Genomic DNA, 15000 nt, shown 5'->3' on the forward strand with positions numbered 1-15000 from the left:
GTGTGTGTGTGTGTCTGTGTGTGTGTGTTTGTGTTGGTGTCCTGGTGTGTTGGTGTGTTGGTGTGTTGGTGTGTTGGTGTCCTGGTGTGTTGGTGTGTTGGTGTGTTGGTGTGTTGGTGTCCTGGTGTGTTGGTGTCCTGGTGTGTTGGTGTGTTGGTGTGTTGGTGTCCTGGTGTGTTGGTGTGTTGGTGTCCTGGTGTGTTGGTGTGTTGGTGTGTTGGTGTGTTGGTGTCCTGGTGTGTTGGTGTCCTGGTGTGTTGGTGTCCTGGTGTGTTGGTGTGTTGGTGTGTTGGTGTCCTGGTGTGTTGGTGTGTTGGTGTCCTGGTGTGTTGGTGTGTTGGTGTGTTGGTGTGTTGGTGTCCTGGTGTGTTGGTGTCCTGGTGTGTTGGTGTGTTGGTGTGTTGGTGTCCTGGTGTGTTGGTGTGTTGGTGTCCTGGTGTGTTGGTGTGTTGGTGTGTTGGTGTGTTGCTGTGTTGGTGTGTTGCTGTGTTGGTGTCCTGGTGTGTTGCTGTGTTGGTGTCCTGGTGTGTTGGTGTCCTGGTGTGTTGGTGTGTTGGTGTCCTGGTGTGTTGGTGTGTTGGTGTGTTGGTGTCCTGGTGTGTTGGTGTGTTGGTGTGTTGGTGTGTTGGTGTGTTGGTGTGTTGGTGTGTTGGTGTCCTGGTGTGTTGGTGTGTTGGTGTGTTGGTGTCCTGGTGTGTTGGTGTGTTGGTGTCCTGGTGTGTTGGTGTGTTGGTGTCCTGGTGTCCTGGTGTGTTGGTGTGTTGGTGTGTTGGTGTCCTGGTGTGTCTGGGGGGACGGGGGTCCTGGTGTGTCTGGGGGGACGGGGGTCCTGGTGTGTCTGGGGGACGGGGGTCCTGGTGTGTCTCTGGGGGGACGGGGGTCCTGGTGTGTCTGGGGGGACGGGGATCCTGGTGTGTCTGGGGGGACGGGGTCCTGGTGTCTCTGGGGGGACGGGGATCCTGGTGTGTCTGGGGGGACGGGGGTCCTGGTGTGTCTCAGGGGGACGGGGGTCCTGGTGTGTCTGGGGGGACGGGGTCCTGGTGTGTCTCGGGGGGGACGGGGGGCCTGGTGTGTCTGCGGGGGATGGGGGTCCTGGTGTGTCTCGGGGGGGACGGGGGTCCTGGTGTGTCTCTGGGGGGACGGGGGTCCTGGTGTGTCTCTGGGGGGGACGGGGGTCCTGGTGTGTCTGGGGGGACGGGGGTCCTGGTGTGTCTCTGGGGGGGACGGGGGTCCTGGTGTGTCTGGGGGGACGGGGGTCCTGGTGTGTCTCTGGGGGGACGGGGGTCCTGGTGTGTCTCTGGGGGGACGGGGGTCCTTGTGTGTCTGGGGGGACGGGGTCCTGGTGTGTCTCGGGGGGAACGGGGGTCCTGGTGTGTCTGGGGGGACGGGGTCCTGGTGTGTCTGGGGGGACGGGGGTCCTGGTGTGTCTCTGGGGGACGGGGGTCCTGGTGTGTCTCGGGGGGGACGGGGGTCCTGGTGTCTCTGGGGGGACGGGGGTCCTGGTGTCTCTGGGGGGACGGGGGTCCTGGTGTGTCTGGGGGGACGGGGGTCCTGGTGTGTCTCGGGGGGATGGGGGTCCTGGTGTGTCTGGGGGGACGGGGGTCCTGGTGTGTCTCGGGGGGGACGGGGGGCCTGGTGTGTCTGGGGGGACGGGGGTCCTGGTGTGTCTGGGGGGACGGGGGTCCTAGTGTGTCGGGGGGGACGGGGGTCCTGGTGTGTCTCGGGGGGACGGGGGTCCTGGTGTGTCTGAGGGGACGGGGGTCCTGGTGTGTCTCTGGGGGGACGGGGGTCCTAGTGTGTCGGGGGGGACGGGGGTCCTGGTGTGTCTGGGGGGACGGGGGTCCTGGTGTGTCTGGGGGGACGGGGGTCCTAGTGTGTCGGGGGGACGGGGGTCCTGGTGTGTCTCGGGGGGACGGGGGTCCTGGTGTGTCTGAGGGGACGGGGGTCCTGGTGTGTCTGGGGGACGGGGGTCCTGGTGTGTCTCTGGGGGGACGGGGGTCCTGGTGTGTCTCGGGGGGGGGACGGGGGTCCTGGTGTGTCTGGGGGGGACGGGGGTCCTGGTGTGTCTGGGGGGACGGGGGTCCTGGTGTGTCTCGGGGGGGGGACGGGGGTCCTGGTGTGTCTGGGGGGGACGGGGGTCCTGGTGTGTCTGGGGGGACGGGGGTCCTGGTGTGTCTCGGGGGGGGGACGGGGGTCCTGGTGTGTCTGGGGGGGACGGGGGTCCTGGTGTGTCTGGGGGGACGGGGGTCCTGGTGTGTCTGGGGGGGACGGGGGTCCTGGTGTGTCTGGGGGGACGGGGGTCCTGGTGTGTCTCGGGGGGGGGACGGGGGTCCTGGTGTGTCTGGGGGGGACGGGGGTCCTGGTGTGTCTCTCGGGGGACGGGGGTCCTGGTGTGTCGGGGGGGACGGGGGTCCTGGTGTGTCTCTGGGGGGACGGGGGTCCTGGTGTGTCTCTGGGGGACGGGGGGCCTGGTGTGTCTCGGGGGGACGGGGGTCCTGGTGTGTCTGGGGGGACGGGGGTCCTGGTGTGTCTGGGGGGACGGGGGTCCTGGTGTGTCTCTGGGGGGACGGGGGTCCTGGTGTGTCTCGGGGGGGACGGGGGTCCTGGTGTGTCTGGGGGGACAGGGGGTCCTGGTGTGTCTGGGGGGACGGGGGTCCTGGTGTGTCTCGGGGGGGACGGGGGTCCTGGTGTGTCTGGGGGGACGGGGGTCCTGGTGTGTCTCTGGGGGGACGGGGGTCCTGGTGTGTCTCGGGGGGGGGGGGGGGCCCTCTCACCTGAAGGCCTTGGACCGCCTCTGGATGTTCTCCAGCCTCTGGATCCTGAAGCTGAGCGTCCGGATGTTTCCCTCCAGCTCGGCTTCGCTCAGGTCGACTCTCTGCGTGAGGCGGCTGAAGGACGACGACAGCTCCCTGCAACACAAGCGCCGCAGCCGTCGGCCATGTTGTTCCACATCAGAGCGCCTGAACACGGCGAGCGTCTGAACACGGGGAGCGCCTGAACACGGGGAGCGCCTGAACACGGGGAGCGCCTGAACACGGGGAGCGCCTGAACACGGGGAGCGTCTGAACACGGGCGGCGCCTGAACACGAGGAGCGCCTGAACACGGGGAGCGCCTGAACACGGGGAGCGCCTGAACACGGGGAGCGTCTGAACACGGGCGGCGCCTGAACACGGGGGCGCCTGAACACGGGGGGGGGCGTCTGAACACGGGGGGCGTCTGAACACGGGGGGCGCCTGAACACGGGGGGGGCGTCTGAACACGGGGGGCGCCTGAACACGGGGAGCGCCTGAACACGGGGAGCGTCTGAACACGGGCGGCGCCTGAACACGGGGAGCGTCTGAACACGGGCGGCGCCTGAACACGGGGGGCGCCTGAACACGGGGGGGCGTCTGAACACGGGGAGCGTCTGAACACGGGGGGGCGCCTGAACACGGGGAGCGCCTGAACACGGGCGGCGCCTGAACACGGGGAGCGCCTAAACACGGGGAGCGCCTGAACACGGGGAGCGCCTGAACACGGGAGCGCCTGAACACGGGGAGCGCCTGAACACGGGCGGCGCCTGAACACGGGGAGCGTCTGAACACGAGAGAGCGCCTGAACACGGGCGGCGCCTGAACACGGGGAGCGCCTGAACACGGGGAGCGCCTGAACACGGGGAGCGCCTGAACACAGGGAGCGCCTGAACACGGGGAGCGCCTGAACACGGGGAGCGCCTGAACACGGGGGGCGCCTGAACACGGGGAGCGCCTGAACACGGGCGGCGCCTGAACACGGGGAGCGCCTGAACACGGGGGGCGCCTGAACACGGGGAGCGCCTGAACACGAGGAGCGCCTGAACACGGGGAGCGCCTGAACACGGGAGCGTCTGAACACGGGAGCGCCTGAACACGAGGAGCGCCTGAACACGGGAGCGCCTGAACACGGCGAGCGCCTGAACATGAGGAGCGCCTGAACACGGGGGGCGCCTGAACACGGGGAGCACCTGAACACGGGCGGCGCCTGAACACGGGGAGCGCCTGAACGCACCTGGCTGTGTGTGTCTGCAGGGGGCGGGGCTTACTTGAACACCTGCTGGCTGCAGGCGGAGCTGGTGGCGGGGACGACGGCCCTCAGGCGGCGGGCGGCGTGCTCCACGAACTGCCTCTTCAGAGCGCGCTCCTGGCTGGCGTTGGTCCACGTGAACTTCTCGTAGAGGAAGAGGAGACCGTAGAGAGAGAGCGAGAGGGCGATGACACGCCAGCCCACGGAGCGCCACACCTGCAGCACACACACACACACACACACGCACACACACACACACACGCACACACACACACACACACAGAGACACACACACACACAGACACACACACACAGAGACACACACACACACACACACACACACACACACACACACACACACACACACAGACACACACACACACACACACACAGACACACACACACACACACACACAGACACACACACACACAGACACACACACACACACACACACACACACACACACACACACACACACACAGACACACACACACACACACACACAGACACACACACACACAGACACACACACACACACACACAGAGACACACACACACACACACACACACACACACACACACACACAGAGACACACACAGACACACACACACACACAGACACAGAGACACACACACACACACACACACACACACACACACACACACAGAGAGACACACACACACACACACACACACAGACACACACACACACAGACACACACACACACACAGACACACACACGCACACAGACACACACAGACACACACACACACACACACACACACACTCATCATGTTAGAAACATCATTAATAATAAACAGGTGGGGGGGGGGGGGGGGGATGACGCACCACTCCCCCGATCACCAGCACCGTCATCGACGCCCGGGAGGTGACGGAGAGCAGACCCGTCGCTATGGAAACCACCACCCCGTCCTTAAAGGAAGCGGCGTCCTGCAAAAGAAGCAACGGAGACGAGTTTCCACAGAAGCGTCTGGAACATGGAACCATGACTCTGACCCAAAGCGCCGCTGCGGCAAAAACACCTGCAGCCGCGGGTCGGCGGCGCTCAGCGCTCGCTTGGCGTTGGCGGCGCCGATGAAGCGGCTGACGAGGGCGGTCCAGCCCAGGGAGAACTGGAACTCGATGTTCTCTCGGAAGTCTTCGCAGAGGGCGGCGATGCCGAGGTCAAAGGTCAGGTCGAAGGAGGCGGAGGGGGCGCCGAGCTGCTCGTGGCCGGACGCAGACAGCAGAGGACGGACGCCGTCTGAGGACAGAGGACGGATACCGTCACACGTGTGTGAGCGGCGCTGAGGCGTGAGCGGCGCTGAGGCGTGAGCGGCGCTGAGGCGGGAGCGGCGCTGAGGCGTGAGCGGCGCTGAGGCGTGAGCGGAGCTGAGGCCTGAGCGGCGCTGAGGCGTGAGCGGCGCTGAGGCGTGAGCGGCGCTGAGGCCTGAGCGGCGCTGAGGCGTGAGCGGCGCTGAGGCGTGAGCGGAGCTGAGGCCTGAGCGGCACTGAGGCCTGAGCGGCACTGAGGCGTTAGCGGCGCTGAGGCGTTAGCGGCGCTGAGGCGTGAGCGGCGCTGAGGCGTTAGCGGCGCTGAGGCCTGAGCGGCGCTGAGCCGTGAGCGGAGCGGAATCGTACCGGTCATGTGTCTCTGAGCGTCTCTGAGGTCACGGAGGACGCCGACGGAGCAGCGATGGGACAAACAGCCGACCAGCCGCTCCTCAACGTGCTGCAGCAGCTTCTGGAGACAACAAACAAACAAACAAACAAACAAACAAACAAACAAACAAACAAACAAACAAACAAACAAACAAACAAACAAACAAACAAACAAACAACTTTAACATTTTAACACAGGTTTATGCTCCTAGAGGACACTTTAGCACATGTTTATGCTCCTAGAGGACACTTTAGCACACGTTTGTGCTCCTAGAGGACACTTTAACACACGTTTATGCTCCTAGAGGACACTTTAACACACGTTTATGCTCCTAGAGGACACTTTAGCACACGTTTATGCTCCTAGAGGACACTTTAACACACGTTTATGCTCCTAGAGGACACTTTAACACACGTTTATGCTCCTAGAGGACACTTTAACACACGTTTATGCTCCTAGAGAACACTTTAGCACATGTTTATGCTCCTAGAGGACACTTTAACACACGTTTATGCTCCTAGAGGACACTTTAGCACACGTTTATGCTCCTAGAGAACACTTTAGCACATGTTTATGCTCCTAGAGGACACTTTAGCACATGTTTATGCTCCTAGAGGACACTTTAGCACACGTTTATGCTCCTAGAGGACACTTTAACACACGTTTATGCTCCTAGAGGACACTTTAACACACGTTTATGCTCCTAGAGAACACTTTAGCACATGTTTATGCTCCTAGAGGACACTTTAACACACGTTTATGCTCCTAGAGGACACTTTAGCACACGTTTATGCTCCTAGAGAACACTTTAGCACATGTTTATGCTCCTAGAGGACACTTTAACACACGTCTATGCTCCTAGAGGACACTTTAGCACATGTTTATGCTCCTAGAGGACACTTTAACACACGTTTATGCTCCTAGAGGACACTTTAACACACATTTATGCTCCTAGAGGACACTTTAGCACACGTTTATGCTCCTAGAGGACACTTTAACACACGTTTATGCTCCTAGAGGACACTTTAGCACATGTTTATGCTCCTAGAGGACACTTTAGCACACGTTTATGCTCCTAGAGGACACTTTAGCACATGTTTATGCTCCTAGAGGACACTTTAGCACACGTTTATGCTCCTAGAGGACACTTTAACACACGTTTATGCTCCTAGAGGACACTTTAGCACATGTTTATGCTCCTAGAGGACACTTTAACACACGTTTATGCTCCTAGAGGACACTTTAGCACATGTTTATGCTCCTAGAGGACACTTTAACACACGTTTATGCTCCTAGAGGACACTTTAGCACACGTTTATGCTCCTAGAGGACACTTTAACACACGTTTATGCTCCTAGAGGACACTTTAAAACACGTTTATGCTCCTAGAGGACACTTTAACACACGTTTATGCTCCTAGAGGACACTTTAACACACGTTTATGCTCCTAGAGGACACTTTAGCACACGTTTATGCTCCTAGAGGACACTTTAGCACACATTTATGCTCCTAGAGGACACTTTAACACACGTTTATGCTCCTAGAGGACACTTTAGCACACGTTTATGCTCCTAGAGGACACTTTAGCACACATTTATGCTCCTAGAGGACACTTTAACACACGTTTATGCTCCTAGAGGACACTTTAGCACACGTTTATGCTCCTAGAGGACACTTTAACACACGTTTATGCTCCTAGAGGACACTTTAGCACACGTTTATGCTCCTAGAGGACACTTTAACACACGTTTATGCTCCTAGAGGACACTTTAGCACACGTTTATGCTCCTAGAGGACACTTTAACACACGTTTATGCTCCTAGAGGACACTTTAACACACGTTTATGCTCCTAGAGGACACTTTAGCACACGTTTATGCTCCTAGAGGACACTTTAGCACACGTTTATGTTCCTAGAGGACACTTTAACACACGTTTATGCTCCTAGAGGACACTTTAACACACGTTTATGCTCCTAGAGGACACTTTAACACACGTTTAGGCTCCTAGAGGACACTTTAACACACGTTAATGCTCCTAGAGGACACTTTAACACACGTGTAGGCTCCTAGAGGACACTCCTGAGGTACTCACACTCTTGTAGAGCTCCAGAGTTTCTGGCGTGGGGCTGAAATCGGCTCTGAACTCCTCCACCAGGACAGGAAGTGAGCGGATCTGATCAGAGAGCGCCGTCGCCACCTGACGGACACCAACCTGCTGTTACTGACATCTCAGCTTTAAGTGAACATTAAAGAAAATGCAGCTTTAAGTGGACACATATCTGTGGTGTCTTCTTCACCTTGGCGGCGACATCGTCCGTCAGAGTCTTGATCCGGTCTCTGACGCTGTCGCTCAGGCGGCTGATCTGTCCCCGCACGAAGTCCAGCCGGTCCCTCTGCTCCTCACGCTCCTCCAGGCAGAAGATCCTGTGAGAGGACAGAAGATCCTGTGAGAGGACAGAAGAACCTGTGAGAGGACAGAAGACCCTGTGAGAGGACAGAAGACCCTGTGAGAGGACAGAAGACCCTGTGAGAGGACAGAAGACCCTGTGAGAGGACAGAAGACCCTGTGAGAGGACAGAAGATCCTGTGAGAGGACAGAAGACCCTGTGAGAGGACAGAAGATCCTGTGAGAGGACAGAAGACCCTGTGAGAGGACAGAAGATCCTGTGAGAGGACAGAAGACCCTGTGAGAGGACAGAAGACCCTGTGAGAGGACAGAAGATCCTGTGAGAGGACAGAAGACCCTGTGAGAGGACAGAAGATCCTGTCAGAGGACAGACGTCATGGACGTCAGTCCCAAAGGAAGAAGCCCATTGGTGCTTTGTGTTGTGTGTAGGGACTCTTCTCATGCTGCTGCCCCTCTGGAGGACGCCAGTGTGGACCAGGTGCCCCTCTGGAGGAGGACGCCGGTGTGGACCAGCTGCCCCTCTGGAGGACACCTGTGTGGACCAGCTGCCCCTCTGGAGGACGCCGGTGTGGACCAGCTGCCCCTGTGGAGGAGGACGCCGGTGTGGACCAGCTGCCCCTCTGGAGGACACCAGTGTGGACCAGCTGCCCCTCTGGAGGACACCAGTGTGGACCAGCTGCCCCTCTGGAGGACACAGGTGTGGACCAGCTGCCCCTGTGGAGGAGGACGCCGGTGTGGACCAGCTGCCCCTGTGGAGGAGGACGCCGGTGTGGACCAGCTGCCCCTCTGGAGGACGCTGGTGTGGACCAGCTGCCCCTCTGGAGGACGCCGGTGTGGACCAGCTGCCCCTCTGGAGGACGCCGGTGTGGACCAGCTGCCCCTCTGGAGGAGGACGCCCGTGTGGACCAGCTGCCCCTCTGGAGGACGCCGGTGTGGACCAGCTGCCCCTCTGGAGGCCTAAAAAGAGGAAGTGAGTGTTCCTTACTTCCTGTCGGCGGAGGCGATGTTGATGGCGTCCATCACGGCCTTGATGGCCTCGGTGATCTGCCACGCCCTCACCGTGTGCTGCTCAAACTTGGTCTTGACTGCAGACTGAGAGATGAACTCCTGCAGGGTCAAAGGTCACGGACGTCACTTCCCTGAGGAACACTGGAGCTGCATCAGTGTGTGAGTGTTTGTACCTCGAACGTCCTCTCAAACATCTGGAACTCTCTCAGTCTGTCGTGGAACCCTTCAGCCAGAGCGCCGCCTGCAGGAGACACACGGACGCTTCAGTCTCACCCGTCTCACCCGTCTCACCTGTCTCACCTGTCTCACCTGTCTCACCCGTCTCACCTGTCTCACCTGTCTCACCCGTCTCACCCGTCTCACCTGTCTCACCCGTCTCACCCGTCTCACCTGTCTCTCCTGTCTCTCCTGTCTCACCTGTCTCACCTGTCTCACCCGTCTCACCTGTCTCACCTGTCTCACCTGTCTCACCCGTCTCACCCGTCTCACCCGTCTCACCTGTCTCACCTGTCTCACCTGTCTTACCTGTCCCACCTGTCTCACCTGTCTCACCTGTCTCACCTGTCTCACCCGTCTCACCCGTCTCACCTGTCTCACCGGTCTCACCTGTCTCACCCGTCTCACCTGTCTCACCTGTCTCACCTGTCTCGGGCATGCCCTGCGCGCGCTGCATCCTGGAGCCCAGGACCTCTTTGGCGGAGACGAAGAAGATCCTCCCTGGAGCCTCGTCCAGACCGACCACCTTCAGCTCCTCAGCCAGGAAGCTCACACAGCGGTCCAGGTGCTGCTTCCTCACCTGCACACAACAGGTGCATCACGCTCCCTCTCTCCTCATCCTCACATCTGAGTGTGCTAAAGTGTCCTCTAGGAGCATAAACGTGTGCTAAAGTGTCCTCTAGGAGCATAAACGTGTGTTAAAGTGTCCTCTAGGAGCATAAACGTGTGTTAAAGTGTCCTCTAGGAGCATAAACGTGTGCTAAAGTGTCCTCTAGGAGCATAAACGTGTGTTAAAGTGTCCTCTAGGAGCATAAACGTGTGCTTAAGTGTCCTCTAGGAGCATAAACGTGTGTTAAAGTGTCCTCTAGGAGCATAAACGTGTGCTAAAGTGTCCTCTAGGAGCATAAACGTGTGTTAAAGTGTCCTCTAGGAGCATAAACGTGTGCTAAAGTGTCCTCTAGGAGCATAAACGTGTGCTAAAGTGTCCTCTAGGAGCATAAACGTGTGTTAAAGTGTCCTCTAGGAGCATAAACGTGTGTTAAAGTGTCCTCTAGGAGCATAAACGTGTGCTAAAGTGTCCTCTAGGAGCATAAACGCGTGTTAAAGTGTCCTCTAGGAGCATAAACGTGTGCTAAAGTTTCCTCTAGGAGCATAAACGTGTGTTAAAGTGTCCTCTAGGAGCATAAACGTGTGTTAAAGTGTCCTCTAGGAGCATAAACGTGTGTTAAAGTGTCCTCTAGGAGCATAAACGTGTGCTAAAGTGTCCTCTAGGAGCATAAACGTGTGTTAAAGTGTCCTCTAGGAGCATAAACGTGTGTTAAAGTGTCCTCTAGGAGCATAAACGTGTGTTAAAGTGTCCTCTAGGAGCATAAACGTGTGCTAAAGTGTCCTCTAGGAGCATAAACGTGTGTTAAAGTGTCCTCTAGGAGCATAAACGTGTGTTAAAGTGTGACTCTAGGAGCATAAACGTGTGTTAAAATGTCCTCTAGGAGCATAAACGTGTGTTAAAGTGTCCTCTAGGAGCATAAACGTGTGTTAAAGTGTCCTCTAGGAGCATAAACGTGTGCTAAAGTGTCCTCTAGGAGCATAAACGTGTGCTAAAGTGTCCTCTAGGAGCATAAACGTGTGCTAAAGTGTCCTCTAGGAGCATAAACGTGTGCTAAAGTGTCCTCTAGGAGCATAAACGTGTGTTAAAGTGTCCTCCAGGAGCATAAACGTGTGTTAAAGTGTCCTCTAGGAGCATAAACGTGTGCTAAAGTGTCCTCTAGGAGCATAAACGTGTGTTAAAGTGTCCTCTAGGAGCATAAACGTGTGCTAAAGTTTCCTCTAGGAGCATAAACGTGTGTTAAAGTGTCCTCTAGGAGCATAAATGTGTGTTAAAGTGTCCTCTAGGAGCATAAACGTGTGTTAAAGTGTCCTCTAGGAGCATAAACGTGTGCTAAAGTGTCCTCTAGGAGCATAAACGTGTGTTAAAGTGTCCTCTAGGAGCATAAATGTGTGTTAAAGTGTCCTCTAGGAGCATAAACGTGTGTTAAAGTGTCCTCTAGGAACATAAACGTGTGTTAAAGTGTCCTCTAGGAACATAAACGTGTGTTAAAGTGTCCTCTAGGACCATAAACGTGTGTTAAAGTGTCCTCTAGGAGCATAAACGTGTGCTAAAGTGTCCTCTAGGAGCATAAACGTGTGTTAAAGTGTCCTCTAGGAGCATAAATGTGTGTTAAAGTGTCCTCTAGGAGCATAAACGTGTGTTAAAGTGTCCTCTAGGAGCATAAACGTGTGTTAAAGTGTCGTCTAGGAGCCTAAACGTGTATTAAAGTGTCCTCTAGGAGCATAAACGTGTGTTAAAGTGTCCTCTAGGAGCATAAACGTGTGCTAAAGTGTCCTCTAGGAGCATAAACGTGTGTTAAAGTGTCCTCTAGGAGCATAAACGTGTGTTAAAGTGTCCTCTAGGAGCATAAACGTGTGTTAAAGTGTCCTTTTCACACCGGAGCAGGAACAGAAAATCTCACCGTACGCAGACGATGTCCTTCTGTTTCTATCTGATGCTCTCATCTGTTCCCTTTATCCTCAACACTCTTAAAGTCAAACTTAATAACAGTGAGCTCTCACACACACACACACACACACACACACACACACACACACACACACACACACACACACACACACACACACACACACACACACACACACACACACACACACACACCTCCTCGATGTACTCGGGCTCGCTCACTGAAGCGTCCCAGCGGTTGTGGAGGATGAAGATGTTCGGTTTGGAGATTCTTTCGCTGACTTTGTGAAAGAAAAGTTTCTCCTGCGAAAAAGAGAAACTCAAAATATTAATAAATAATAATAAAATATTATAAAATATTATAAAATATAAACAAACACAAAGGAAACCAGCGTTCGTCGTCGCTCCCTCACCGTGTTCATGAGCGTCGACTCAGCATTTCCCACCAGGACGAAGACGTCGGCGTCCAGACAGAACTTATCGATCCAGCTGTCGAGCTCCAGAGTGACGTCAGTGCCAGGGCTGAGGTCAGAGGTCAGGGGTCAGGGGTCAGAGGTCAGGGGTCAGAGGGCAGAGGGCAGAGGACAGAGGGCAGAGGTCAGGGGTCAGAGGTCAGGGGTCAGAGGACAGGGGTCAGGGGTCAGAGGGCAGAGGACAGAGGGCAGAGGGCAGAGGTCAGGGGGAAGAGGTCAGGGGGCAGAGGTCAGGGGTCAGGGGGCAGAGGTCAGAGGGCAGAGGTCAGGGGTCAGAGGGCAGAGGTCAGAGGACAGGGGTCAGAGGGCAGAGGTCAGAGGTCAGAGGGCAGCGGTCAGGGGTCAGAGGACAGAGGTCAGGGGTCAGAGGGCAGAGGTCAGAGGTCAGAGGTCAGGGGTCAGAGGTCAGGGGTCAGAGGTCAGGGGTCAGAGGACAGAGGGCAGAGGGCAGGGGTCAGAGGTAAACATTATTATTTGGGCTCCAACAGAACGTCAGTGAAGGTCTGTAATGGACTTTACTATGAGAGGAGCTGGTGCAGGGGCCAGCAGGTAACACTCACCTGTCCATCAGCACCAGGTCGTCCCTCAGCAGAGCGCAGCGACTCTTGGGCCACAGGACCTTCACCAGACTCCCCGAGTCCAGGGACGGGTCCATGTGGAGCGCATGGGCCAGCTGGTTCACCGTCTGAGGAAGAGGAGGGGGGGGGGGGGGGGGAGGAGGAGGGGGAAGAGGAAGAAGAGGAGGAGGAGGGGGAGGAGGGGGGGGGAGGAAGAGGAGGAGGAGGAGGGGGGGGAGGAGGAGGAGGGGGGGGAGGAGGAGGGGGGAGGAGGAGGAGGAGGAGGAGGGGGAGGAGGAGGGGGGGGGAGGAGGAAGAGGAGGAGGAGGAGGAGGAGGAGGGGGGAGGAGGAGGAGGAGGAGGAGGAGGGGGGGGAGGAGGAGGAGGGGGGGGGAGGAGGAGAGAGAGGATGAGGAGGAGGAGGAGGAGGGGGGAGGAGGAGGAGGGGGGGAGGAGGAGGGGGGGGGGAGGAGGAGGAAGAGGAGGGGGGGAGGAGGAGGAAGAGGAGGAGGAGGAGGAAGAGGAGGAGGAAGAGGAGGAAGAGGAGGAGGAGGGGGAGGGGGAGGAGGAAGAGGAGGAAGAGGAGGAGGAGGGGGAAGAGGAGGAGGAAGAGGAGGAAGAGGAGGAGGAGGAGGAGGAGGGGGGGGGGGGGGAGGGGGAGGGGGGGGGGAGGAGGAGGAGGAGGGGGGAGGAGGAGGAGGAGGAGGAGGGGGGGGAGGAGGAGGAGGGGGGGGGAGGAGGAGAGAGAGGATGAGGAGGAGGAGGAGGAGGGGGGAGGAGGAGGAGGGGGGGAGGAGGAGGGGGGGGGGAGGAGGAGGAAGAGGAGGGGGGGAGGAGGAGGAAGAGGAGGAGGAGGAGGAAGAGGAGGAGGAAGAGGAGGAAGAGGAGGAGGAGGGGGAGGGGGAGGAGGAAGAGGAGGAGGAAGAGGAGGAGGAGGAGGAGGAAGAGGAGGAGGAGAGGAGGAGGAGGAGGAGGAAGAGGAGGAGGAGGAGGAAGAGGAGGAGGAGGAGGTGGAGTGAGACGTGTTAAAGACTCATTTAAAGGGTCGGTGGCGGTGGCGTGTTTAAAGGGGCAGTGACGGCGTGTTTAAAGGGGCGGTGACGGCGTGTTTAAAGGGGCGGTGACGGCGTGTTTAAAGGGGCGGTGACGGCGTGTTTAAAGGGGCGGTGACGGCGTGTTTAAAGGGGCGGTGACGGCGTGTTTAAAGGGGCGGTGGCGGCGTGTTTAAAGGGGCAGTGACGGCGTGTTTAAAGGGGCAGTGACGGCGTGTTTAAAGGGGCAGTGACGGCGTGTTTAAAGGGGCGGTGACGGCGTGTTTAAAGGGGCAGTGACGGCGTGTTTAAAGGGGCGGTGACGGCGTGTTTAAAGGGGCGGTGACGGCGTGTTTAAAGGGGCAGTGACGGCGTGTTTAAAGGGGCGGTGACGGCGTGTTTAAAGGGGCAGTGACGGCGTGTTTAAAGGGGCGGTGGCGGCGTGTTTAAAGGGGCGGTGACGGCGTGTTTAAAGGGGCGGTGGCGGCGTGTTTAAAGGGGCGGTGACGGCGTGTTTAAAGGGGCGGTGACGGCGTGTTTAAAGGGGCGGTGACGGCGTGTTTAAAGGGGCGGTGGCGGCGTGTTTAAAGGGACGGTGGTGGCGTGTTTAAAGGGGCAGTGACGGTGTGTTTAAAGGGGCGGCGGTGGCGTGTTTAAAGGGGAGGTGACGGCGTGTTTAAAGGGCCGGTGACGGCGTGTTTAAAGGGGCGGTGATGGTGTGTTTAAAGGGACGGTGACGGCGTGTTTAAAGGGGCGGTGATGGCGTGTTTAAAGGGACGGTGACGGTGTGTTTAAAGGGACGGTGACGGTGTGTTTAAAGGGGCGGTGATGGCGTGTTTAAAGGGACGGTGACGGCGTGTTTAAAGGGGCAGTGACGGCGTGTTTAAAGGGGCGGTGTAGGCGTGTTTAAAGGGGCAGTGACGGCGTGTTTAAAGGGGCGGTGGCGGCGTGTTTAAAGGGGCGGTGGTGGCGTGTTTAAAGGGGCGGTGTAGGCGTGTTTAAAGGGGCGGTGTAGGCGTGTTTAAAGGGGCAGTGACGGCGTGTTTAAAGGGGCGGTGACGGTGTGTTTAAAGGGGCGGTGTAGG

At 57.7% G+C, this 15000-nt stretch overlaps 1 protein-coding gene across 1 annotated transcript in view; it reads right to left on the reverse strand.

Moving 5' to 3' along the window:
* mfn1a (mitofusin 1a) overlaps positions 1-15000 on the reverse strand; it is a gene marked incomplete at both ends in the record, with an annotated part of 17493 nt that overhangs the window by 198 nt on the left and 2295 nt on the right. The window contains 13 exons of the mRNA XM_083928555.1: positions 2775-2909; positions 4062-4258; positions 4894-4995; positions 5088-5308; positions 5686-5788; positions 7801-7905; positions 8006-8132; positions 9101-9222; positions 9297-9364; positions 9766-9919; positions 12050-12157; positions 12268-12376; positions 12888-13012. Coding sequence (XP_083784681.1) covers positions 2775-2909; positions 4062-4258; positions 4894-4995; positions 5088-5308; positions 5686-5788; positions 7801-7905; positions 8006-8132; positions 9101-9222; positions 9297-9364; positions 9766-9919; positions 12050-12157; positions 12268-12376; positions 12888-13012 — 1676 coding nt within the window. The remainder of the gene's footprint in view (positions 1-2774; positions 2910-4061; positions 4259-4893; positions 4996-5087; positions 5309-5685; positions 5789-7800; positions 7906-8005; positions 8133-9100; positions 9223-9296; positions 9365-9765; positions 9920-12049; positions 12158-12267; positions 12377-12887; positions 13013-15000) is intronic.

The sequence above is a fragment of the Echiichthys vipera genome (genome assembly GCF_963691815.1).
Source record: "Echiichthys vipera genome assembly, chromosome: 15".
Taxonomy (NCBI): Eukaryota; Metazoa; Chordata; class Actinopteri; order Perciformes; family Trachinidae; genus Echiichthys; species Echiichthys vipera.